The sequence below is a fragment of the Ostrinia furnacalis genome, unplaced genomic scaffold (assembly GCF_004193835.3).
Source record: "Ostrinia furnacalis isolate ACB-3 unplaced genomic scaffold, ASM419383v2 OfSCF6240, whole genome shotgun sequence".
Taxonomy (NCBI): domain Eukaryota; kingdom Metazoa; phylum Arthropoda; class Insecta; order Lepidoptera; family Crambidae; genus Ostrinia; species Ostrinia furnacalis.
The window spans coordinates 192,098-219,862 of NW_021136479.1; the positions used below are offsets into that span (position 1 = coordinate 192,098).

At 36.9% G+C, this 27,765-nt stretch overlaps 1 protein-coding gene across 1 annotated transcript in view; it reads right to left on the minus strand.

The window, feature by feature from the left end:
• The window catches only part of Bmap-A (apterous A), a 117,314-nt gene that overhangs the window by 78,649 nt on the left and 10,900 nt on the right, over positions 1 to 27,765 (minus strand). Inside the window, exon 2 of the mRNA XM_028317446.1 lies at positions 25,402 to 25,724. Coding sequence (XP_028173247.1) covers positions 25,402 to 25,724 — 323 coding nt within the window. The remainder of the gene's footprint in view (positions 1 to 25,401; positions 25,725 to 27,765) is intronic.

A 27,765-nucleotide genomic window follows, 5' to 3' on the forward strand; every position in this document is an offset into this window, starting at 1 on the left:
TTGACGCCACTTGAATATCTGTAGTCTAATGTTATCCTGTACGAAATACATATAAGTTATCGTTTGCCTCCTGTCACATAAAAAAAAGTAATTTGTATCGCAGTACGATTAACACTATCAAAATTACGTGAGCGAAAACTAGTGGGATATCTGGATTATTGCATCACTAGTATTTTTCCATGTAAAGATAGCGGATTAATGACCAATAAAATAGCACAGAATAATAATAAGTAGCGAAGGTATATACCTACAATATAGTGTAATTTAGCTTGTCTCAAGAGTCGAGCACCATTTTGTTGACAAACGTCAGTGATCAGTACTGCGCCGAAGCCGGCTGACTTCGGTAAAATGATGTGTGACGTGAGGTGCCAAACTGCGGAAAATGGCGGAGGAAATACATGAATAAGCATAAATTATATTTTGTGTTTCTATTATTATTCAGGCAGCTAAAAATACACCGTCTTTACATAATATACCTACCTACATGTGCGTGCGTCAATACTCGCTCGTGATTGTCCTGTCGATTAGGTACCTATCTCAGGAGGGGTAGTCGCGCGTGTTTTGTTTTCGATCCAAACTCGCGGAGATGAACAGGCCTGCCAATAGTTTGAAATAAACAACAATATAATCCGTATAAACCAAATCCGATGGCCCATTAAGTGACATTGCTCGGAATTGGACTATTTAGCGCATTCACCCACCAGTAATGATGTCGTCGATACAATTAAATCCTCAAAATTTCAGGCTAGTTTCACTAATACTTTGTTTTGATCAATCACAGACAAGACTGATAAAACAATACTTCTTCTTCTTCTTCTTTTATTTTGGCGACGGCGATAAAACAATACAATAGATGCATGTAAATGAGGTATTCCTCGCAGCGCACCCATTTTTAGGCGCACCATATGAAGCGCACCTAAACTATTTATCGAAGCGCACCTACGTTATGTTGCTCTGGTTATTTTTTCTTAGTGAACATAAAAGTCTAAATTTTTATATGTATAAGTAGACATAGGGTGCACTTCGAGGAATAGTTTTCGTGAGCTTCGTTAAGTTTGTCTCAAATTAGTACGATCAACGAGGAGATTCGTTGTATTGGTGGTGAAAATTACAGTGAAAATACTATAAACTTCCTGTAGTAAAAGTTATTGGATTATTAAATCTATAATCTGTATTACCTATTTTCATCATATGCCAAGTTTCATAGGCAGAGGAATTATTCGGGTTACAAAAGCTTCGTTGATCGGACTAAAAAAAATGATTGTGCATCGAATTACCTCATGTAAGAGGTTGCGTTCGAGGATTTAAATTATGATTGTATACTTTGTCAGATAGTGGCCAAACGATGTGGTGGCACTTGAACAAACCGTAAGTTTACACAATAAATAAATTATTTAAACGAAAGTGACCTATCATGCGAACTGCGATACTTTATTGGATTGCCGACTTCGTACTCAGGTCGAAGTCCACACGTGAAGTCCGTATATACGAGCACTATCACAAAAACACGTGTTTGCATTGCTATATTTCATGTCCCAGGGTCCATAAATCGGGTCAGCAGATGACCCGTGAAAACATTTGTACAAACATTATTGCGATTATTTAAAAATTGTATGCTATTTTGATGTATTGCGTAATGCAGAACTCAGAGCAGGGCGTCAATATTGAATTCATTTTATTGTAATGGAGGAATTATACGAGTAACTACCTACTAAATGATATTGTCTGTCCTCAATGTTCTTCCAATAGGGATGTTGACTGGGTAATGAAATCGAAATTCTATTTAGTCCGTCAGACGGATAATAAAAAAATTTTGGACACATATTTTTTTATTTTTTTCATAATCTAATAATTACAGTATTAAATTGAGTTGAAATGTCGCGTGACGTCACTTTTGAGTAAAAATTTTACTCAAGCTAGGTACGTAACGCACCATTTCAACTCGATGTAGCACTGTTATTATTAAATTATGAAAGAAAATAAAAAATATGAGTCAAATATTTTCTACATACCTAATTTTATCTGTCTGACGGACAAATAATTGAAATTTTGTCATCTAGCCTATTCTGGAGTAGTGACCTAATAATAATTCAATGATCGAATTTGCGCATCCTGCTTTGAGTGCCTGGATAAGCTCATGTGCAACAAAGGCTAAAGTCCTTTAAAAAATGCCGAAAGAATGGCGCGCGTCATTCCTCATCGCCGGTCTGATAGGCACAGAAAGCGCAAACTAGTGTGATTACGTTTTTTCTTTTTCACAAAAAAGGGCTAACAATGGGACCTTCGCTGCACGATGGCTGAACACCGCGTATAAAGCTACTTGTAATCAATCCGGGCATAACTCTAAAATCATATTCTCTAGCAGACCGTGGAAAATTTCACGTGAACCTTCATGCGTCGTCATAGAGTCAGCATTTGAGTGAGTTTAGAAGCATTCCAAGATGGTGTGCGAGACGTAGGGGTGACACTTATTTGAATCAATTCATTCAATAAAAATTTTCTTCCAAGTGTTAGTGGAACAATTAAAATACCTACTATCATTAAGGTATAGTAAAGAAGAGCCATATCTAAATATGTTACATTTACAAAGGGGCAATTCCCACAAAAATTACCTACTTGTAATTTATCTTAAGGATGATACAAAGAAGTTGATGAAACTCGAAAACTCTTATCACCGTCTTACTTGCTGGTCTTTTTTATCAAGTGTTACAATGCTGATCAGACAAGACGCAATTAGTTCAAGCTTTTGTCCAGTGCATGTAATTTGGTGACAAATAATCATTTTTTCTTTATTTCCTTCTTTCTAAAACATTTCTGGTAGTAGGTATAGGTATCCTAAAGCAAAATTCATAATACATAATCATAAGTACATAAGTTTATATCCGTTGTCTAGTACCCATAGCACAAGCTTTGCTTAGTTTGGGACTAGAAGCGCAGTGTAAAATGTCCAAGGATATTTATTTATTTATTTACTTATATCTAAAATAATTGTTGGGCTGGCTACCTAAGTTCCACATACAAGATCCACACACAAGTTATTATCTGAGTGGCAGCCCTAAGACACGGGTTGAGGTTCCCGCCGGAAGCTCGCGTGTCGTCGCGGCGGCTGCGCTGACGGATTACCGGCGACCGCGCAGGCTTACTGCTCTCAACCAGAGTAAATACAAATGAATAGGTCATCTTCATAGAAACGCACCGAGCGCGGTTTGTATGTGAGCGCGCCAACACGTATGCGGCGCGCACGCACACACTGACAAAATTTAGCGGGGATTAGCGGGGAGCCAGTCGTGGTTGCGCCGAATTTTGTCAGTGTGTGCGTGCGCGCCGCATACGTGTTAGCGCGCTCACATACAAACCGCGCCCGTGCGTTTCTATGAATATGACCTACTCATTTGTATTTACTCTGTCTCAACCTAGCATCACTAGGGGCTAGTGCTAAAACCCGTACTGATTATATGCGAAATAATTTTGTCTGACTGTTTGGTACCTTTTCTGGCTTAAACCACCTAGACAGGATTAAATTTAGTGTACAGACAAACTGGTTTATCATCAGAGGAAGAAGAATCATATAATTTGTTTTCCGTTTTGTATCAGCTTTAAGAGAATATTCAGCAAAATATTTTGACATATTATGTCGGCTAAATACTTAGCAAAACATATTTTCTGATATTTGCACAGTGTATCCAATGTATTGCGAATATATTTTTCACAAAAAATAACACATTATGATTGTATATTCTGAAAATGTATTTTTAAAAAAGCAATTATAACGCCAATTGCTCCAATTAACGTCAGTTTAAGTCACAAACCGAAATCAAATAAAGAAAAAAAAAAGACTTTCACTCTAAAAGTATAAATTGTTTACAAGCAGAAATGAAATTATAAGAAAGCAAAATAATGTTTACATTGAGCACCTTACTAAGGCCCGATTCGATCAAACTTTTGATCCGCGAATAACTCCTGGTATAACTGGCACATGGACAGTTTCACTATGGTAAATATGTCAAAACTGACGATTTATTCTAAGATAAATATTTACTCTTGTTTGGTTTTAGATATTTATTTTTCTAAAAGAATACAATTATATTCACTTATAAGAAAAATACAGAATACACTTTATAATAAACTAGCTTTCCGCCCGCGGCTTCGCCCGCGTGGAATTTTGTCTGTCACAGAAAAACTTTATCGCGCGCGTCCCTGTTTCAAAAACCGGGATAAAAACTATCCTATGTTCTTTCCCGGGACTCAAACTATCTCTATGCCAAATTTCATCAAAATCGGTTGCGAGGTTTAAGCGGGAAAGCGTAACAGACAGACAGACAGACAGACAGACAGACAGACAGAGTTACTTTCGCATTTATAATATTAGTTGGGATAAGCAGCAAGTGCACGCAACAGAGAAGCTCGTTTCATTTATGTATTAAATGAAACTAGGTACAGAAAATAATGAAGTTAAAATAAAATAAAACAATAACACAAAACAGCAACAAACCGCTCAAATGCTATATTTTTTCAAATTCAAGTGTAGTTTTATTCTTAACCTACCCGAATTTGGGTGACCTGAGTTTGGTCGAATCCAGCCTTAGTGGGTTACTATGAGCTGTCGACTACATTATATTATTTATATTGTTACATTATTTTATGTATTCTTATTCAGGGTTATAGATTTCGAAATCACAGGAAAGATGATACAAGTCTCCTACTATAATAAAATATCCAAGTATTACCTATCTAGGTCAATCCATTTAACATTCCTCAACAAGAATTTTACTTGAGGTGTAATATTATTTATTTTCATTTAATAGGAAGTTTGCAATGTGAATGATACTCGTATAAAATCCGCATTAACACTGGTAATTTGATGTCGATGCATTATCAGAGATATCCACGCCGTTATGCAGTTTATGGAGGCATTTATTAACTGTGCACGCATATCTAACATAATTATTTTCGCTGTATGTTTGTGGGGCAAAATATGTAAGTATCAGTATAAGTATTTTACAAAGCAAAAGGCACGCACGTCACGAGTAGATTTAAATGGATATGTTAAGCTAATCCAGTTTTGGTAGTCTAATTATTTTCTAAAATTCGACTCGAGTATTTAACAATCGTATTTTTTTAACTGGACTTATTTAACCCATGGAGAGCACATAGTGTATTTGTGTTGCTGTTATCTATGTTACAGGAAATGTATGAAATCCGTCATTGTATACAATTCCTAGGATTTGTGTATAAGTCCTAAAATCACCCGGAAATGTGTGATGTAAATTATATTAGACACATTTCCTAGGAAATTTACACAATTCCTAAACAGCAATCGGAAATGTAATTAATATTTCTTTTTTTTCTCCGAAACCGCTACCGCGCCGCGGCCGCTGTGTATGTGTAAGGTCGCAAGTCTAACCTAACCTAACCGAGACTTTGTTATCCAGCTACAGGAGTACTAAAACCTTCATGCCAATAATAGTTTAATAAAAGATATGTTAAAATTAGGGTTTTCCAATACTTCAGCGTAATATGCGTGATGCCGAAAGAAAGGTATACCAATAGGCAAATATTTTTTTCAGCCAAAGTATAATAGTGCGAAAACAACTTTCAGGCTAAACAATTATAGTTGTGAGTTAAAAGTACCTATCGGCCAATGTGGTTTGGCTAATGGAAATTTTAGGCGTACTGAGAGGCACCCGATCACACGACCGCGCTTGTGCAGCTTAGTTTTATACATTTCCTAATACAATATTGGAATTCTATAAAATTCCTAGGAAAAGTATACATGTCCTAGGATATGTGCGTATTAAAAAATCTCTGAAGCAATATTTTATACATTTCCTAAATAGCTTCGGAATTGTATACATTTCCTAGGAATAGTATACAATTCCTAGAATTCATACATTTCCTGTAACATCTACACTAATATTATAAAGAGGAAAACTTTGTTTGTTTGTTTGTTTGGTTGTAATGAATAGGCCCAAAAACTACTACCGTTTTTTTTAATTCTTTCACCATTCGAAAGCTACATTATCCACGAGTAACATATGCTAAATTTTATTTTGGAAAAAAATAGGGTTCCGTAAAATATGTAGATAATGTAGTCCTCGGCACAAGGCTCTATCGGTACCAAAACTTTTCACGACACCCTGTCAAAGCTATGAAATCCCACCCTGTATCATGGCACGGGTCCGTCCACGAGCACCATGTAAACGTATCGATACTCCGATGGTATCTCTGTCCACATATAACTGTTAATTATTATCTATGTCTTTTTACGGCGGCCCCCGCGGCGCCTTATCGGCAATCGCTCGCAGTTTTAGAGCTTTATAGAGTGACTTTGGATATTTTTATAGCTACGTATGCGAGTGCCATGGGAAACAGTGGCGGAGGAATTAACCGCACCGGCTCTAATGAAAATGACAAGTGAAAGTCGTTCCGAACGATACTAATTTGTGTGATTTATTAATTAGCTCGAGTTGATTTTTTTATCGGTGACAGGTCACTGTTAATGCTTAAATGTAGAAAAGTGATGTTTTAAGAAAAAATGATAGCTAATCTGTCGAATGATCGATCTTGGAGAAATAGGACTTTTTCATACATGAAACATTTTATCAACTATAGCTTCCGGGACACGAGAAGGTCAAGAAGAAGTGACCTTTAAAGGAGCCGTTAGAAATGGGCTTTATATTTTTTCAGGTCGACTTTGATCATGTATTACCTCACGGCCTTGTCCACGCACACCGTTGCAGCAATATTTCGGAAACGGTACATCGCAGTGTTACACAACCAGCGTGTAACACTGTGTATCACACTTCGCAAGAAAGACAATGCGCCTGGTCCGCTCCGCTTGCAACCTCTTGTAAGGTAGAGTTAAAATACCGGTCAAGAACGAATCGGACTCACGAATGGAGTGTTCCCTACTTTCACTACTTTACAACTCAATACTGCCTCGCTTTTTCTACATATAGCTATAACTTCACCTTAATATTGTAAGATATTATGAACTTTCCCTCCACCATAGTGGAGGAGGCTCATAGTCCAGCAGTGGACTGTAAAGGGCTGTTGATGATGATGATGATGATTATGAACTTTGTTACTGTATCTGAATAAAATCAAACTTAGCTTTGTAGTTTCATCTAAGTTATACTCCCTACTCTACACTACAAATTGCAAGTTTAAATAATAATTGGCAACCTTGTAATATAACAACAAATATTTCATATTAAGCAGTTCAACGCTGATTGACTTTTAAAGTTATAAAATTAATTTTCACTCAGTCAATACAACTTGAATTAATCCGCAATCACTAAATGGATAATTTAAACACTCACAAACGTATTTATTATTAAGTGAATCACTTAATACGTTTCCGCAACATTAATTAATTGTTCATTTATTTATCAAATTCATGGGTAAGCCATCCAATTTTACTGCGTAAACCGTTTAAGTGGAAATATCCTCTATATAAAGTCAAAATGAATGTGAAAAAGCAGAAAATACTGTTGAAAACCAAGTACTTCTCACTTACGCCATCGATACGGGTTCAGGAAAGGCAAAAGTGAATAAATCCATATGCAGGCGATCGTCTGCTATTCGCGGGACTGATTAACAAGGTTTTTACTGTGAGAACGTTAAATAAAATACATTAGGTTTTTTAGTTTACTACCTACTTAGTTTGCATTAATCACATAAAGCTATCTCCAGTCGAGGCTGTCTCATTATTTTTTGTTGTACTGATCAAGTTACTGTGGAATACATGATAAAAGGTCTAGAGCTATTCAGATAAGTGCTCTGCCATTGAGACGTCCTATTTCATGAGAAATTATTTGTCATTAGTCCAGTCAATAAAGCATTATAGATGGAAAACTGTAGAACACAATTTCTGACTTCAGGACTTTATTTAGACTAGTTAGGAGGTGAACATAGCAAAAGTCCCCGCCCTTAGCCCTTGAGCCGGCGGGGAGAGGGGGGTTTAAAGGTGCCACATTTCAGTTTTTCGCTTAATTCTCGGAAACTATGCGTCCTAGTGACATGACTACTTTGAACCAAAAAAAGCATATTCAATTTGCTACAGGTGAGATCGACAAGTTTTTCTATAAATTGTATAGTTTTCGCGGCATCTGCTCTAGAAGGTCTGTAATATTGGAAATTTTATTTTTGTCTTACATGTTCCCATCAGGAGAAAATCGNGTTCGTCTAAATATACGCACGGTGCAGTCCCCTCCATGGAACTAGGCTTAACATGCTCCCGCATGTCTATAGTGTTTGCTCTATGTTGATTTAGTCGATTTTCTCCTGAAAGGAACATGTAAGACAACAATAAAATTTCCAATTTTACAGACCTTCTAGAGCAGATGCCGCAAAAACTATACAAGATATAGAAAAACTTGACGGTCTCACCTGTAGCAAATTGAATAAGCTTTTTTTGGTTCATAGTAGTCGTGTCACTAGGACGCATAGTTTCCGAGGATTAAGCGAAAAACCGAAAAGTGGTACCTTTAAACCCCCCTCTCCCCGCCGGCTCAAGGGCTAAGGGCGGGGACTTTTGCTATGTTCACCACCTAACTAGGCTAAATAAAGTCCCGAGGTCAGAAATTGTGTTCCACGGTTTTCTCTCTACACCGTCGTTAAGGCATTCATTGACTGGACTACATCGTTAATGCAGTTCACTATTTTTTCAACAAAAACTTTTTTTAAATCTAATGTTTTGAAATAATTAATCAAATCATTTAAACCTCTACTTAATGTTTAATGTGTAAAAAAGCAGCAGCAAATCATCGGCCGAAGAAGAAGTGAACCTCCAAAACAATGGTCCCGTGACCCGTTCCCACATACATCCGAGATTAAAATTTTACATTACTCGTCTTATTATAAACGCGTTCGGATCACAGCCACAGCCCAGATAAAAACGCCGCGTGCAAAGTCTTGAAGATCATGCCCAGGGGCACACTACAGTCGGAGGTGACTTTAGCTGCCTCGTGTTCTTGTTATCTTAATTTTTTATAGTTATTTTATATCGTGAACAATAACAAAGTTGGTACATACCTGATAGGTATTACATGTTTTGTAATTGAAGTTTCTTTAAAAATAATAGCTGGTTGTTTTTAAACATCTATTTTCCCGGAGTAGGTACCTAAATACTCGTACTTTCAGGTCGTGACTTCAGAATTGCAACTTTACGTTACAGATCACATAATATGTTTGGCTATTTCTTACCCGCTAAGCGGTTCTCAAAGTACTTTGCCATGATGGGTATGATGATGATGATTCTTCCGACCGATTTCGGGCATGGCGACCACTTCGACTCCCAGCTGTCTTTGCGGCGCTGGTGCGCCCGAAGATGGCATACGGCCAATCTTCACGATGGGTATACTACAAGCATGACTCATTAAGCTGTTCTCTAAGCAGAATGCCACGATGTTTAAACTGTTTTCCACGAGCTACGCCCAAAGCTGTTAACAGTAAAGTGTAACGGTGCGCAGTTAACGATACGCAGGCAACAATGTGCCAAGGCCGGATCCCGGGGCCGGCGGTTTTCGATTTACTATTACGATTTATAACACATTAACACCGATTTACATGAAAGTCCGGCGGAGACGAACATTTGAATATTCATAACGCTACCAAATCAAGTTTTATTGATTTATTACTCCCTAACTTGGCGTTTGAAGCATCTAATTCACTGGGCTTTTACGAAATTCTAAATGGGATATTCCATGGAAGTACCCTAAAGGTGCTATTCCAAGGAATTCCCCCAAAGGTCCTTTCTAGCCAACAATTTTATCACAGCTCAAGTATCCAGATTCTCCAGATTATAATATATGAGAACACGTTAACAATATTAAGCCTTCCACTATCAATGGCATCTGTTGTTTCCAACAAGAACATCTTCCGGCCATTATGCAGAGAGCTGGTATCTCAAAAGTCTCATCAAAACTTGATCAGCATTCCCCCACATGGTCTGTTAAGCACGGCGATTATCAGGGGGATAAGAGTAATTTGTGCTATCACGTGGTGACAGTTCTTGCGGGTACGACAGTCACAAATGGGCGTAAAGTATGAAATTGAGCACTCTTAAGTGATATGAAGCATTCTTGCTTTACGTCGACGATCTTTTGATACGCGTAATGGAAGACACTTTTCGTTTGTTCTTCTCATGGTTATTTTTTGCGGAAAGATGTTTAATTAGAAGAAGGAAAAGATAAGGCTTGTAAACATAATCTTTTAACACTAGTCAGGGTTAAGAAATACAACAACTACAAATTACAAAATACACATACTATGACTTTGCTATTCTCGATCAAGACATTTTCGATCGATTCTTCGTTGCATTCATCATTTTACAAACTGCCAATGTATTGGTCAACCACTATTTATTTGATTAATTGCCACCTTCCTTCATACGAAAGTAAATGACGTAAATGCTAGTCTCGTCATCAGCCTTCATAAATGATTACGCACCTATTTCTTGACCTTCCTAAAGGTATGACGCACTAAGCTTCAAGGACCGCTGGTTAGAATCGATTGTTTTCATAAAAAAAAAACTTGATATTTGTGAAAAGTTTCACCGATTAACATGAAAGTCTGTCGAAGACAAATATTTGTATATTCATGAGACATACAAATTAAGTTTTATGGATTGACTAGCTTTCCGCCCGTGGCTTCACGCGCGTGGACTACATTATCTACATATTTTACGGAACCCTATTTTTTTCCAAAATAAAATTTAGCCTATGTTACTCGTGGATAATGTAGCTTTCGAATGGTTAAAGAATTTTTAAAAACGGTCCAGTAGTTTTTGAGCCTATTCATTACAACCAAACAAACAAACAAACAAAGTTTTCCTCTTTATAATATTAATGTAGATTGATATACCTATACCGTAACATGGCGTTCGATGGTTACTTCTGTGGGATTATACGAAATTCCAGTGATATTTCAAGGAATTAGAAGTTTCTGATTCTAGATTTAGGTAAAACACGTAAGACGTTATCTTAATATAATATTTGTCTTAGGGTGTTTTCAATATCGTGCGAATTTCACCACGCACGCGAGCACGCCTGCACGATATTAAAAACACCCTTAGTGAGTGAGAAGAAAGAAATATTGGTCTGAAATCGGTAATATAGAGCACAATCATCATCAACAGCCCTTTACAGTCCACTGCTGGACTATGAGCCTCCTCCACTATAGTGGAGGGTTTTGCCATAATCTCCACGCTTGGCAGGCGGGTTGGAGATCGCAGTTTAAAAGATTGATGTTTTTACATAGAGCACAATATCAAGCCTATACACGAGCTGATTTGACCCACACATCCATTGCGAATTAGTAGAGAGTGCGGTAAACCTAGCAGCTGTCCGATGCTATCAATCCGACCGAGCCTTTTAACTAGGGTTACCTACGCCATATCGAATGACAAATGATCGAAAATCAAAATATCGAATACGTTTCATCGAACGATCAAAATATCGAACGATCAAAATATCGAATGCTCAAAATATCGAACGTTCAGAATATCGAACCATCAAAATATCGAACGATCAAAATATCGAAAAATCAAAATATCGAAAGTCGATATAGACGTTTTTATTAAATTTCATCACGCATCATTTCTGAACTTTCCTTTTTGGGACAGGCTAGGCTTATAATAGGTCCCTACGGACATTATTTCTCAAAATTTATAAACTTGAAGAAATGATGCATGATGAAATTTAATAATAACGTCGATATTTTGATCGTTCGATATTTTGATCGTTCGATATTTTGAGCATTCGATATTTTGATCGTTCGATATTTTGATCGTTCGATGAAACGTATTCGATATTTTGATTTTCGATCATTTGTCATTCGATATGGCGTAGGTAACCCCTTTCAACCTCGCTACGGATTGCGTTATGATCACTTCTCAATAATCAATAAGTTCAAATTTTATTATAGATAGTTGCTTTGAAATTGATCAATTGTCAGTCAATTGAGTTCGCGACCTGGCCATGTGATCGTTCCCATTGTCGTCGTATACAAAATCGGATCACAAAAAAAATGTCAACTGACTCTAGTTTCTGTCACCTACTTATGTCCACTATAGACTACGCAAAGGTTCGCAGAAAATTAGGTACGAGTATAAATAACAATGAAGGACCTGCCATGCGAAGTTTAATTGTTGAATCGGTAATAACAATAAACGTTTTGTAAAGTACCTACCTACCTATGCCTATCTCCAGATAAAACTAGCGTCCGGCACCTGCTGTACAAGCAGCAAACTTTTACTGCAAAACAGCATCTATCCCAACCACTTAAGATGCCTCAGTAACCTTAAATTTAATGTAGGTATGGTCCGTAACTCAAAATCCTAGCTAACTTTCCAACATCGGCGACCAATCGGACTCGTTGGCATTAACCGTAAACTGCTTAATATACGCGCGACTGTCATCTCGGGGACTTTTATTGGCCATTTAACAAGTGTCTCAGGGCGAAGTGATTTATGACCACATAATACTAGTTTACGGCGGGCGTTTATTGTTTCTTGTACTTGCTTTGGGAGCTGATGACGTTATTTAAGAAGGCCGAGTGGATGGCGCGGTTAAGAAGGGCGGTGACAGGTTAAGTTTGGAGGTACAGTCGATTGGATAAAACTATCACGAAATGTAAAACTTCTTCAAAGGATTTTGAACTTTATCTTTTTAATGTAAGGTTTAAATTGACTTTGTGGTAGGTCAATGTGACGTCGACTGTGCGGATTAGGAATTATTTGAATACTGTCTGACGAAAATACGAAAATTAAAACATAAAAACTTTACAGCCAATAATAAATTATGTAGTAGGTGATTTTATGCGCAAATTATGCCTTTAAGCTCTTACAACTAAACATTTTTAGATAAGATGTGATCGAATCTAACAAAAAAACTTAAAAAGATATTTATTGCTATCATTTACATAAAAGAAACTACTTATTTGACGTTGAACAAGAAAAACTAACCATCTTTTCTAAAAGTGGAAAAATGGAAAAACCGATCTAGTTTCTAGAGCACACGTCTTTTAAGAATAAATTTGGGACCTAATAGCTACTAATTGGTCTAAGTATAAATCATTATAGATTTGAGGGATTCTATAGTTTTTAGTGTTACTATAGTACTTTTTAGTACTTAATTCTAAACAACATCCTACTCTATTCTATCCTATAAAACGATCATAAATGTTTATAGGTCAGAACCGCACAAGCATTGCACTAAGATCAACTCATTTATTTATGCTAGATAACGTTATTTAGGAGGTAAAGGACGCCGATAAGCGCATGCCCCAGAAATGAACCGGCCATACATCGGCTGCGCTCGCGATAGTCAGTACAAAGTTCACCACGCACTGATAATAAATATTCCACGATTGTACAAAGAACTCGAGTCAGGTTTGCCGACCACTGCGGGTCTGATAAACTTAAATTAAGATCATAAAGACATGATTTTGTTGAAGTACAGTCAGCAATATTTCGTGACACCCAAAGTAGTCAAAAAGTTTTGTTAGTGGAACAAGGTTGGGCTGTCAACTTTTTGGCCACTTTGATGGTGACACGAACAATTTCACGCTGACTATACCTTCACACTGAGTACTCTGTATAGTCTTATGTGCTGTTGACTGTACTTATTAGTTATACACTCGCGAGCAAAAATATTTTGCTAAACGTTTCGAGAGATCACAAAAACTAAATCTATATAAGAAAGTCGTGTTAGTTACACCACTTATAACTCAAGAACGGCTGAACCGATTTAGCCGAAAATTGTCAGGGAGGTAGTTTAGAGCCAGGAGAAGAACATAGGATACTTTTTACCCCGTTCGAAATTAAAAAAAAAGTCTGCTTATTTATTGCCATTATGGCGGAACAAAGTTCGCCGGGTCAGCTAATGACTAATAGAAGTCAAATAAAAATGGTCCTACCATTTTAAAGGCAATATTATAAACTTTAAATTGATACCTACCACAGATACATACATAGTCATGATCCCTCGGAACAAAACACAAGGGGGTGATTCCATACTTTTGCTCGTAAGTATAGTTGATATTATGGATAACGATATCTGTAAATAGCTTAAGTTATAAATTAAGAGAGAATATCTTTGGCCCAGTCATTAGGCATTTCGCAAATAATGCTATGTTTGCCTCAGGATTTTACGCTACGAACACAGTATCTATCTACTGTGCTACGAAGCTGTAGGGGAGACCGAGGAGAGTTGAGACATTGACGATTTTTTGGAACTTATTAACTATCAGCGAGCTCGCAACAGCACGTATTGTTAGCTCGAGACTTGAACTAAAAAGCGCGCACTGTTACGAGCTAGCGAGTTAATAAGTTCAATGTCTCAACTCTCTTCGGTCTCCCCTAAAATTTGACAATTTAGTTAGGTTAGTTGTCCCCTTAACTTAATGGTGAGAGGTCGTGGATTTAAGTCTCATCAGAGACCAAAGAGAGTCATCTGAGATTAGCGCGTTCAAAAAAATCAATATACATATTCCTTACAACTAAAGATAAGAAATACTTTCTCTGTCCGCTAGTACTTAAGCTATACAATAGATATTGAAATGGATAATATGAACTTCAACGTAATGAACTACTTTTAGATTAATATGCTATAATCTAGAACGAAGCGAGAGACGCCCCCGATGGAAAGACGATACTCGCAAACATGTTAGCATTAGTTATGGAATAATATCTAAGCCTGATAAAGACATAATATCTATTACTTAATTAGATTTTAAAAACGACTGCGTGAAAGATTGACAATATGATAGAATGTAATATGATGATGAACTATAGTCAAATCATCTACTATATGCATTACACCACCGATTTTAAGTAATCAAACTTAATTTATTTATATTAGAAAACATAACTCTCATTCAGAAGCGTGAAAATCTTCTCAGTCGTATAACTACGAGTATAGTACTCAATCAAAATATGTATCTGAGATGTATTGAGAAAAAATTTTCATTTTGAGCAAGCAAAATTATGTCATAGTAACCCACAACTTAAAACAAAACTTAAGTTCAGCACAACCAACTTTAACCGACTCCACCAACTTTGGCCTCCGCCACCAACTTTGCCCGTAACTCGGTCATAGCGCAATCTCATCTCATCTCACACTGAACTTTCTATCAGTCTATCAATGAACGATGCACGTGATATTAAGTCATTTGTAAAACCCGTATCACTTGAAAGGTGAACGAACGAGCAACGTTAAATGTAAGATTGCGTAAGCTAGTGCGGAACTGTTGAAAAACAAATCTAGAGCGCATTCATCTTACTATCTGAAGGTCTTCAGATCAGAACACATTAAAATGCGTTAACCAACAATATTATTAAATTCGTACATTAAAAAGTCGTAAGTCCATCGCTAGACATAAAGCTAGACATGATAAAGCATAAATCCAAACCTTTAGCGTCGCCTGATATTTTTTGGCTATAAGCGAGACAAATAACACTTTTTGATACAATTACATTATCATCAACAGTTCTACAAGTGTGTCAACGCTCTCGTATTCATAATAAAATTCCTCGATGGCATCTCAAATCGATTACCCAGTACCCACTCACAACATGACCGAGTATGTTCAAAATCAGAGACATCGTCAAGCGATTTTTTTCAACATGGCTGCTTTATCTCGATATTATCACATTGGAAATTCAAAACGTATCACTCAATCCACTTTAACCCTGTCACGAGAGTGTCGAAATACCGAAATAAAAACATTCGATGGATGTCAAACTCGATCGGACGAGACGAGTCAGCGAGTCCGTCGCGAGAGATTACCTGAATCGGTGCACACAAACTGAGAATGTTATTCGAATAATCGATTGAAGAAGTTCTCGAGTGCTCCGAGTGGTATGATTCCCCGGCGGCGCTTGGAAAGAATTAGATTTGTATTATGAAAAATAATCATAATGGATCGAATTTCGTACCTGTTTTTCATGTTTGCCGAAATGAGCAGCTTCCCGCGTAAATGTGGTTTGGTTTGTCATTCCAATATGTAGGTATCCACTGTTTCAATATTGCAAACGACTACTAAAATTTACCGTTTTAAACCATAATTTAAATGTATTTTACGCCAATAGTTGAAATGAAAGAGCAGAAGCTTTATTAAAGTGATATTGTAATTTGATTGTGATGAAACTCGCAAAATCGAAGCTCTGTTGATTTTATTGACTGCATACAGAAGAATGTTTTCTGGTACAGTAATTTTGTGATTTACGAAGATTCTTTGCAAATATGTGTCGTTAAAGTAATGCACATTAGTTCGCTCGGACAAGCGATTCCGAGGCAACTCAGCGTAACGCTGGCGATTCTATATTTAACAATACAGTTAACACATTATAAAATAAAATATAATAATTTGTTTGCACAAGACCTCGTTATTAAATAATAATAAAACTGCATGGTCATAAAACGCATTTGATGTTTCAAGGATACTTTCTATTCTATTCTTAAAGTCGCAATTAAGTAATTATGTAGGTAATACTCGTATGTATATGCGAAGGCATCAATATAGCCATACTTACGACTTGTAACGTTTTGTGTTACAGTTACAAAAATAATAATTGGTCCGAGTTACCAGACCAAAAATAAAACTAGTGAATGGGCAACACGATAAAATATAACATCGTATACATTAATTTGTAAGTCTATCCACAAAAAAGTATTTAATTTTATTACAATTGCTTTTATATTTAGGTAGAGCAGGAAGTTGAGTGGAGACGCGTGCAAATATATTTTTTATAATTGTCGGTTTAATCTAAAGATATTTTTTATGATTCATTGGTCATTTTAAAGCCTTTGTTGAGCCGCAAATTTATAAGACGCGAAATATTGTTTTTCTGTTTTTTCAGTTAATTATTACATCTTAATAGCGCCTCTTAAAAAACATAAATCTTATTTGACATCATAAGAGACAAAATATTATTAAAACGCTCACAGAAGTATTACCTGATCTTTTACGCCATTTTATAACTTTAACAGTTACTGAACTTTACTACATAAAGTAATTAAACTTCGAAAGAAAATTACCACTTGGTCTTCAGAAACAAAAATGGCTTAAGTATAGTTTATAAGCCATTAAAAGCATAGTTTAGTGCCTGGATATACCTTTTAAAATACGTTTACTATTAAAGTCATCTACACAATGATAAACCATATTTTTAGTCTTTATTTATTATTCTTCGGCCTAAATAGATCGTGTGAGCTGTAACAAGTGAGGTTACAAGCCTGTTGTCAGGTTTTATGAGCCATCATAGACGTTTGACACGACTTTATTTTATTGTAAGCTTAACGCGCTATCCGAAGTAGGTACCTTAACATACTCTTTTTCGCACAATCAACTCAAAGCCTTCCAAATGTCCCACAGCGTATCGAATCGGAAACTCGGGAAAATTCAACTCTGTAACCACTAAACAGTCACCCTCACATGAGCAATCTATGATGGTTTCCAAAACGTGCACTAAAAATATTGTAATAGTGATATCTCGCGATCTAGCGAACGCAAAAGTTACGAAAGTATGAGGCGTATTGTAATAACAATACATTCCGAGTTTTATGAGACCTGTACCTCTAGTACGAAAAACTTTCGAGTTCGTTTCGTTGCGTATTCAAAGTGTCATCGAAAAATTTTGTATGAAAAATTAAACAGCGCCCCCTAGGGCGGCTATAATATAGGCGGTTATAACTCGAAAGTTTTTCGTACTAGAGGTACTGGTTTTCATAAGAGTGCGCATGACCATGGCTCATTCGTCGATCCACAGTGGATCATTGGGAAGTAGAGACAGTCTGAGATATAAGACATCTATAAAAATAGCAATAAATAAATATTTATAGGAGTCTCGAAAGAAGTTTTGACAAAGACCAAAACTGCATCAGTATCTAGATTAATAATAAAATTAATTACTCTAGCCAAGAGTTGATCCTAGACATTTTGTAAAGCACAAACTACACAAATCCTCACTCAAATAAGTTATAGCATCATTAACAGTCTAATAACTGAGATAATATATTGCGACTACTTCCTATTATGTGCTCTATGACTTAATATAATGTATAATGCTATGTATGACTTAATATAATGTATAATGCTATGCATGCCTATCACAATGCGCTAGATGATAAATAAGAGCAATAGCCTCCTATTCATTTCATTTTGGGAATTTTGTCCTAGTAAGAATACTGAGGACTACATCATAGTCTAGATATATACAGCCATATAGGTACCATACAGTGGTGTATTTAATGGGTAGGTATATAAATATGCCTAGGTGTGTCTGGCCTTTGTCTATAACCTTTCGTGCACTAACGCATCAAATCACGTCTGTGTATTCCCCATCATCTTTTTTTACCGCCAGGACAGTTAATGAATTCCCATCACCAGCCACTATAGTGGTTTATGTGGAGTACTTTCTGGAGCCCAAAACCTGACGGTGCCCTCGGAACCATATGAGGCCCGGTTTCCACCAATAACTTCCTTACTTCCTCAACACCACTTCGCTCAACTTCGGTTCGGAAACTTGATTGGTTATCCAAACACTTCTCTCCGCCTGGGTGGATGTCGAGCCTGAGTTGGGAACGCTAAGATGTCCGCGCTGAGTTAACCCGTTGTGTGTAAAAACGCATAATTCTAAGTGGGTGCGTCACCGCGTTATCAGATGCGCGCGCGTCGCAGCTCACCCGTATCAGCGCGCTAGGCACGTCCCACGGGCGCGCTCGCGGCGGGACGCCGGCTCGAGGGTTAAGGTGCCGGCGTGTTCTGTGTGAACCAATTTTGGGAGACTTTTCATAATATGAAAGATAAAGCCAATCCCTTCTCTTAACTTAAAACTGCGACTTATAGTTTGTGTTAAAATAAATACCTTTCTCTCAAAAAAGATGAAAAATGTAAATTGCATTCAATCTCAGAAAGCAAACACAGGAAGTACGGATTTTTCCCAACTAGGATGAGTAATGATGAAGGGAAAATTAACCAAGTGGAAAAGGCGATTCTGCTGGTACAATCATCTAAATATTATATTTAGAAATAGAATCTCGATCTATCCAATTAGGCACCTTCAATCATAATAGAATTTCATTACCTTCAACAAACTGCTCTGGGCTTATGCCTTGCACCAGACCGTCAAGATTAGTAAAAGTTCGTCCGTACGTTACTCATATTTAGTTAGCAGGCCGTTCCTCGGCGCATCGACGCGACGGCCGACGACTGGACACATCACCTGACGTTAAGATGTCAGATTGCGACTGCCACATAAAGTCTGGGAGTCACGGACGCGTCGATGCATCTAAATTATAAAATTAAAATACGCTTCCTTGTCTGATCTGATATGATTTCCGCTGTTATAGGAATTTGAGACGTTTAAACCCAAGAAACGTTTTCGTGAATTTGGCAAATAAAACTTTATTTACGTTGCAGTGCATGTAGAAAATGTCACATTTGATTCTGTCGAGATTGTGTTCACTTTCGACCGATTTGGCGCAGTTGTTAAAATTGCTTGAACATAACTCGTACCTACCTCGAGTATTTAAGTTATCAAAATATCTTTTCTTCTTGTCCAAAATAAAAATGAGTTACAGCACGCTAACGAGTGAGACTATCGAGACGAGAAAAGGTAAAGAACAAACTTTTTATAAATAAATAAAAAATGTACTTGACTAATGTTCAATTAATGTGGTGTCCACTCCAACATGTCACGTGGAACGTTTGCCGCACATCTCGACGTTTACGATCAGTTGGACTGATGCTTTCAACCGAAATCTATACTAATATTGTAAATGCGAAAGTAACTCTGTCTGTCTGTCTGTCTGTCTCTCTTTCACGCCTAAACCACTGAACCGATTTTGATGATGGCATAGAGATAGTTTGAGTCAAAAATCCAATTCGCTGATTCGATAAACTAATTGATTAATAAATAATCAGATCGCAGACGATACAGCAAAATGTTTCAAAATATCTCCTCTAAAATAACCTCCAGAATTGCCAGTCAGTAGTTGTGGTTAAGGAATTTTGGTCTCATGAAGTCATGATAAAGAGGTAATACCATACAACAAATAATTTCATAAGTAATGGTAAATTTTAAGGATTTACTATAATGTAGGTATATTAAAATTTAAAAGAAAACATACTACCGGTGAACTTCCTGGTAAAATAATGGATTAACGATTCTTTCTTGTATCACAATTAATGGAATAACTTTTCAAATGTGCCCCGAAGAAACATTTTTGAGAACAACGCTTGAGTTAACATTTGAGCAGGAGTTATTGATATCAGGACTTCACCATTATCTTTAAGTTACTAGCAAGGACCTTACTAGCAAACCTTAAACTATAAAAAGTCCTCTTCTTTTACAACCGCGTCTTTAGCGCCGTCCGCACGGAAACATTAACAATCCGCATGCCATGAATCATGGCCGGCTTGGCTGCAAGCTGGCTGTCATAGCAAACATTTTATAGCACTGTTAACTAATAGCCAGGTGAACCTCTCAAGAGGTGTCGATGAGGATTGCTCGAATGCTTCGCGACAGTACGACGATATAGACCAGGGAGAACGGGCAGGTTGAATTGAGATGTTTCCTGGTGTTGAAAACATTATATCACTCTGAATGGGATTAAAATATAGACCGAAACTAAAAAGACGGTGAAGTTTTTTTTGAAATCTATCAAAAAATGGCAGAGAAATTAATTATTTAAATTACCTACATATTTTTATTTTTTTTTGAATGGACGCGCGCTGGTAGCTTGAGGAGCTTTTCCAGCTTCACCGGGCAGAGTGGCGAGTACAGAAGGTACTCTAGCCGTTTGGCGATCGTCGGTGCGCGTGCCGACGAGGCCGAGTGTGGGCTTCGTTCGCGATCGGGCCGTATCGAGCGCATAAGGCGCCCGATCAGTGGCGAACCCAACAAGAGGGGTTATTCCGTATTCGACCCATGATAACTCAACCCATTTCTTCACTCATCCCAAATTAGTATTCCTAGCTCTACCGATTACAGAATTTCGTTATTCTACCCAAATGCATTCCTCACTCAACCCAAAGTAAATATACCAAAAACAAGTATGGATAGCAAAACAACGTTTACTATTTGTCCAGAAATTTAATTATGATAAATACATACTAGTACATTTACTTTTATTTAAAAAAAAAAACATCACCTACATGTTTGATAAAATATGATAAAATTTTAAGGTAATTAAGAAACTTTGGTCAAATCATACCGCTCAAAACTTATACCGCGGGATTAGTTGTCCGTCCACATGAATACTTTTATTAAGATTTATAGTGGATTTATAGTAGATTTATATTAGATTCAAATTATGTAAGTTATGGTTCCTCTTTAATCTGTGATTTTTATTATAAGATTTAAAAAAAATGTATCTACTTTTTGTTTTGTTATGAAAAGTTATAGTTCTAATTGCATGTAGTCATTATTTTATTTGTGTCCTTTTGTGAAAAACGTTTTTCAAATATATTATTGTATCAGAACTCCTGTAGTTTTATTTAATAGCACGATCTTAACACAAAAATTAACTGAGCTTAAATTTCTAAAAAATATATTTTTATTCTGACCGTACATAAAAATCTTATATTTTTTAAGTGGTTTTAAAATGGGTTGAGCTAGGAATGTTTTTGGGGTGAATAAGGAACATAAAATTAAAAATTAGTTGTGGGTAGAGTAAGGAACAAAATTGGGTTGAGTAAGGAAAATAATGAGTGGGTTGAGTTTGTCGTGGGTCGAATACGGAATAACCCAACAGGGTTGCCCACCGCGGTGTTGGACCAAAGTCCAGCCTACGGCGGGCTCACTCTAGTGGGCCCGATCGAGGGGTACCTACATATTTTAGGGTGAAATTCAAACATAGGCGGTGTCGTGACGTCACGCCACCCCAAGAATCTTGAGAGACCCTGGCTGAAAAATTAAAAACTACTAGATTTAAAAAAAAAAAATGGATCTGTCAACAGCACTGGACCAGGTGTGATTTACTGTTTGTACTCCGAATGACATACTGCCGTGACTACACCAAATATTTGTTATGCGAAACTTTAGGGCTAAGGCTTTCATGATTCTTTCACAATTAAATTAAAAATTCGCGCTCTGATACTAATCTGCAGTAGCAATACAGAGTCAATTGCCTCTTTTTTAGACAAAAATGGTGTTTTAATTTTATTTTTCTAGTCCTAAGTATGATGCAGGACATCTATACTTTATAATAAACTAGCTGACCCGGCGAACTTTGTTCTGCCTTAATGGCAATAAATAAGCAGACTTTTTTTAATTTCGAACGGGATAAAAAGTATTCTATGTCCTTCTCCTGGCTCTAAACTACCTCCCTGACAATTTTCAGCTAAATCAGTTCAGCCGTTCTTGAGTTATATGTGGAGTAACTAACACGACTTTCTTTTATATATATAGATTACTTGTGACAAGGCGCTATAGAAACTAATCGTGTAGATAGGAATTGTGAATCGTGTTAGTGTTGTGTGTGAAAAATAGCCCCCGAATCTCGAAACATGAATCTCTACTAACCTATGTACAAATCAAAGTCGTTGATCAATTTGATACGCATATTCATTCTCTATTGACGCACCTTGGCTGATTTACAAGTATTAAGTTCTTAAGTGAGCTAAGTTTAAACTACGAGTATTAAGTAAATATACTTAATACTTAAATACTCAATACGTGTAAGTCAGCCTTTTTAATGCCGAGTTTTGTTTGAAATGATTTGGCTGCTATCCGCGAGCTACAGTATGGATCCTCGTGCTGAGCGTAACCACATTATGTTGATCTGCATATATCTCTATGATCGATGAATGACACGGTCATCATATTATGGTCGTAGAAGCTGAGCACCACCAGCGCAGTTCGACCCTCGTCCACTAATAAAATTGGTGAATGGAAGGGTCAAGCTGGACGTGGCAGACTGTTGAATACTAGAAATATTACGTTCTTGTCAACTCAAAACAAATGATCTTTTAGTTCTGAGGTTATTATGATTTATTACGAGTAAAACGTTTATTTATTCATACCCTGCACAAGAAAATGTGAAGTTTCCAACTTTATTAAAGATTTAATGCGAAAGTAACGCAGATGTCTCTGCCTGTTCCCGTTTTCACTAAACGTTGAACTAACATTAATAAATTTTGATACAGACGCTAATAAAAAGACACCTAGGTAGTATTCGCGGAATCGAACCCGGCACTATTGACGACTCCAGCCACTAATCCATCGAGGTGTTTTTATCGTGGCGATCGCCATAAAATGCATTCACAGACGTCGCAGCCAGGCATACTCGGGGCATTACCGCGAGATAAATAGGTGCAAAAGCAATTAAAGCTTGATATAATGACGCCTTAAATGCAGGGCTGGCACTTAGAAGTTCAAGAACTAAACTCTGGCGACATCTTCAACGAATGCTGCAGCGGGTTTGGATCTCGCTGGGTAAATATGTTGATAATATCATTATCTATTCGCTATAGACAATAGAGAGCTGAAATTAAGTGGTACGATAGTTGTAACAAGTATCTACCCAGTGGTTGCAAGTATTGTAACATACACTGGTAAATCTTTTTTGGTTAAAAAAATATAATATATTTTGTGTCTTTTCAAAATGTTTCTCCCTTATAAATAATGTTTTTGAGCATAATATTCCTGATGATTTGAACCATCGTGCCGCACGTATCTATGTATAATTAGGTAGCTACCACCAATCGATTGACATACTTTTTGTAAACTGGCAAAACGCGATTCCCTTGTGAATTTTGTACTACTTATTAGGAAAAAATTAAGTCACTTACTTGCCACCTCAATGAGGGATGGATTTTGACATATCTGTCAATGTCATGTCAAAAATAACCAATCATGCAGCATTTGGATCTCGCGTCTACGTATTGCCATCTGGCGGATTTTTCAATCGCGAAAACCCTCATTTCTAAGTAATTAGGTACTTATAACGTGTTCAGGACTACTGATGCTTTTAAAGAAGTTATCTTAAAAATATTGCCTATAGAGAAGAACAAAGCAAAAGTTGCCAACCCTAAGACGCCGCAGTAAAACTGAGGCGATTGGCACGAATCAGACCTATTTCATATTTAATTATTAAAATACTTTTATTTTAGATTTTAACATCGACCGTCTAAGATCAGATAAGGCGTTTATATTCGCCTTAATCTTGTTTAATATGGACGTAAATTCATGTTATGTTTTTCTCATCTAGAGTATTAAATTCTGTTCCTAATAAACTAGTAAAGCGCCCAGTCCCTTTATACGGCAAACGTAGCAGGGAAAACAGGCGATTTGCATCTCTGAACAGTACTTACATTCGAAAAAATAATTAACTTTTAAAGAGTGAGATGAAGAAAGAAAAGCTCTATTTGCTTTTGTAAATGAGCACATTAAGTTACCCAAAATTAAATGACTTAATTCCTGAGTCACATATTTAAAAACTCATTGGGTATTATACGAAATTTCATAAATCGTAAACGCCATTTATTTCAGATTATTCACAAATAAATATATTTTTAACGCTCTAATTAATAACAGTTATTTTAGCGAAAAATAACTGCCGTTCAATTACAATAGAATAGAAATGTCCGCATATTCCTAAAAATAAAAATCCTCAACACATGAACTGTCAGTTTTCCATCAGGAATTACGTTGCAATCCAATAACGAAACAACTTCCAAAAACGAATTAAATGCTTTCAATTCATGGAAACACCATCGTTATTTTTCCGTGCCTCCGAATATTGGAATAGCGCGAGTTACGAATAAAAAGGTTATTTTATTTGCTTTAAAGGATTTTTGTATTGTATTGTTATAAATAAATTCATTTGTTTCCAACTTTAATTCGTGAAAATAACACGTGTACGGTTCAAGAGTCCTTTGTTACGATGTAAAGAAATAATAATGGCAACGTTGCTGACTGGCCAAAGTCAAAGATAGACAATATCAAATTATAATAAATGAATGATAATAATAGGTACCTACTTAATTCAACGTTCAAACTAATCAGACGATGACCAGTGAGCTTAAAAATATTCGTTTAGTGGTCCTTAAAAACGTCTCTAACCAGTTGGTGTTTTTTTTTTCGACTGCCGTTATTTTACTTCTGCCAGGAGCATATTCCATAGAAAACCGAAACTTGATTTCTTATACAGGTTAAGGCAACCTTCTAAAAGCATTTCACTCCTAAAATAAATAAAAATACTTTTAGTCTAAGATGTTTTACTTTTAGTATAGTAGCGAGTCACGGGCACTACTGTAGCGAGTGGCGCGTCTATACAAAATATATTAAAAAGTGTGTTAAAAGTCGCCGTCGCTGGCCACCGGTGGCTGTGGTCGGTGGCCCATTTGCGCCAAGCCTTAGACGATTTCCGCTAAAAAAGCTCATCCACATACCTGAAGTAATCGTTCTTGCAGAAGATGCTGCTGTCCCGCGCATAGCACCTCTGCTCCGAGTCCAGCGGCATTTTGCACTCGCAGCACCGCAGGCAGGGGGTGTGCCAACGCCGCTCCAGCGCCAGGAGGTAGAAGCGGTCGGTGATGCGGGCGCCGCAGCCGGCGCAGGGCTCCTCGGCCGGGGGCACCGGGGGCTCGTCCGGGGGCTCGCGCTTGCGGCACGACGTGCAATCGCGCGGGGAGCCCGGCGACGCCGCCGGCGCCGCGGGGGACAGCTCGCCTCCCCCCTCGTATGCCGAAGATAGGTACCTCTCACTCTGTTGCTGAAACGAAAGGACAAGGTTAGTGTGCTTATAAAAACAATTTAGAGTTGAGTATTGCCAACATAAACCATAGAATTTTACTACCCGTTCGCGCTAAGTTTGCCGGTCCGTGGAATGCGCGTCCCCTCTCCCAACCGCGAATAAACGCAATTAGTGTGTCTTATTTTCGCAAATACATATTTTATCAATATAATAAATAAAAAATATTTTAAATATAGTTTGATAAAGATAAAGTTATAGACGCTTCCCTTCGAGTGACGTCCTATCGCCAGCGGCAAACGTAAAGCGAACGGATAGTAGTTGAGTCGTGACAATATAGCCGTAGCATTTTCATGTAAACTAATATAACAATATTCAATGTTATGTCGTTAAACGTAAAACTTAATGGAGTCCTAAAGTGATCTAAAGACTCATCTTAAAGGCTAGAGTCTAGCTTAGACTATAACATTTCAAGTGTTGTAAATGATTGATTTTATAGAACTAATATAAAATCAATCATTACAGTCCCAGTAAAGATCTCATATTAGTATAAACTCGCGCAGTAACTCTCATTAGAATCCAACGGCATTGCCCTCCAAAGAGTTAAACTAAGTTACCGAAGAGAACCCACTAAGTTGTTAAACATCGTCGGGGTTAACCAGGTAACTTCGTCGGCTGTCTAGACTTTAGCCAGACCTACAACGAGGCCGAACTGCAGCAAGAAAACTTACGAGGAACGCTAGTTTATGTAACTAACCGCAGGTACACTTTTTCTGCTGTATTAACTGATCCTTATTTGTTTGCGTTCAACATAAAAAACGTTAACTTTACATAACGTGGTAAGCATGTATTCCACTTATAAAACAAACTATAAGGCTGGATTGCACCATCTTACTTTAACTTTGACAAACGTCAAAAAATTGACGATCTCCATACAAAAAACATCGGTTATCGTCATAGTTACAAGTTAGGTGGTGCAACTCAGCCTAAGTATTTCATTAGGTAAAGTCTTTTTAAATAATGTTATGATCTAATCTAATGAATGAAAATTTTGACAGATGATGTCCCCCGCTTGCGTAAAGCTTCAGTGAATATGTGACACTTACTGAGACCTCGAGTGAACTTCTTATGTTAATCAGAAGTGATGATGTACTGTATTTCATTTGTCTACACGCGGGCACAATCACAAACACAATTTTTGGAAAATTAAACTGCCAAGCACGATGATGTTTCACTTCCCCGCTAAGGCCCGGTTTTTTGATTCGTAGTTAAAATAACCAATGGTCAAATTTGACAGATGTCAAATGACAAGTGGTTAAATATCAGAAAAAAATGTTTTTCGAACAATGGTTAGCTTGACTTTTAGTACATTTTTTAACTATTAGATAACATTTTGTTAATATTTAACCATTAGTAGCAAAATTTAACAATTTGTTATTTTAACTATGAATCAAAAAACTGGGCCTTAAGTGTGAGTAGTTACCAAACTATTTTCTAGCACTGCTTCGGCTAAACTAGATACTTTAACCAGTGCGATTGGCAGAAATATATTATTATTATGTGAGATAAATGGCGCAAATCTAGCCCGCAAAAAGTTATAGCTTAATTACAGATCTGAATTAATTGTTTAAAATCACAAGATCGTACAATTGAATTGGGACAGCTAATAGCTTAATTCAATTCAATTAAATGGATACATTACCTCGCTAATTGGTTCGCTGTTATTATATAAAGTCTAGACCGATCGGGGCCAATCTATCTAGACCAAACACAAATCTTAACCCCGTGACCTATGGCCGATTTTGTATCTAATATCTCTGTCAATTGCATTCAATAGTTAGATAGATAGAAACTAAATATGCAACTTGACAATTGAAGGAATATTTTTTACAGTTTCACAAAGCTATCTTTTCCAGGCAAGCCGTAACTTTAATTCATCACACTTTGAAATAATTGTCTAACTTTGACAAAATTAATAGATAATGCAAGTCCGAAAGTGCGTAATTTTTTGTAAAGTGCATTTTTTTGCCACAATACAGATAAACATAATAATTAGGGGTTG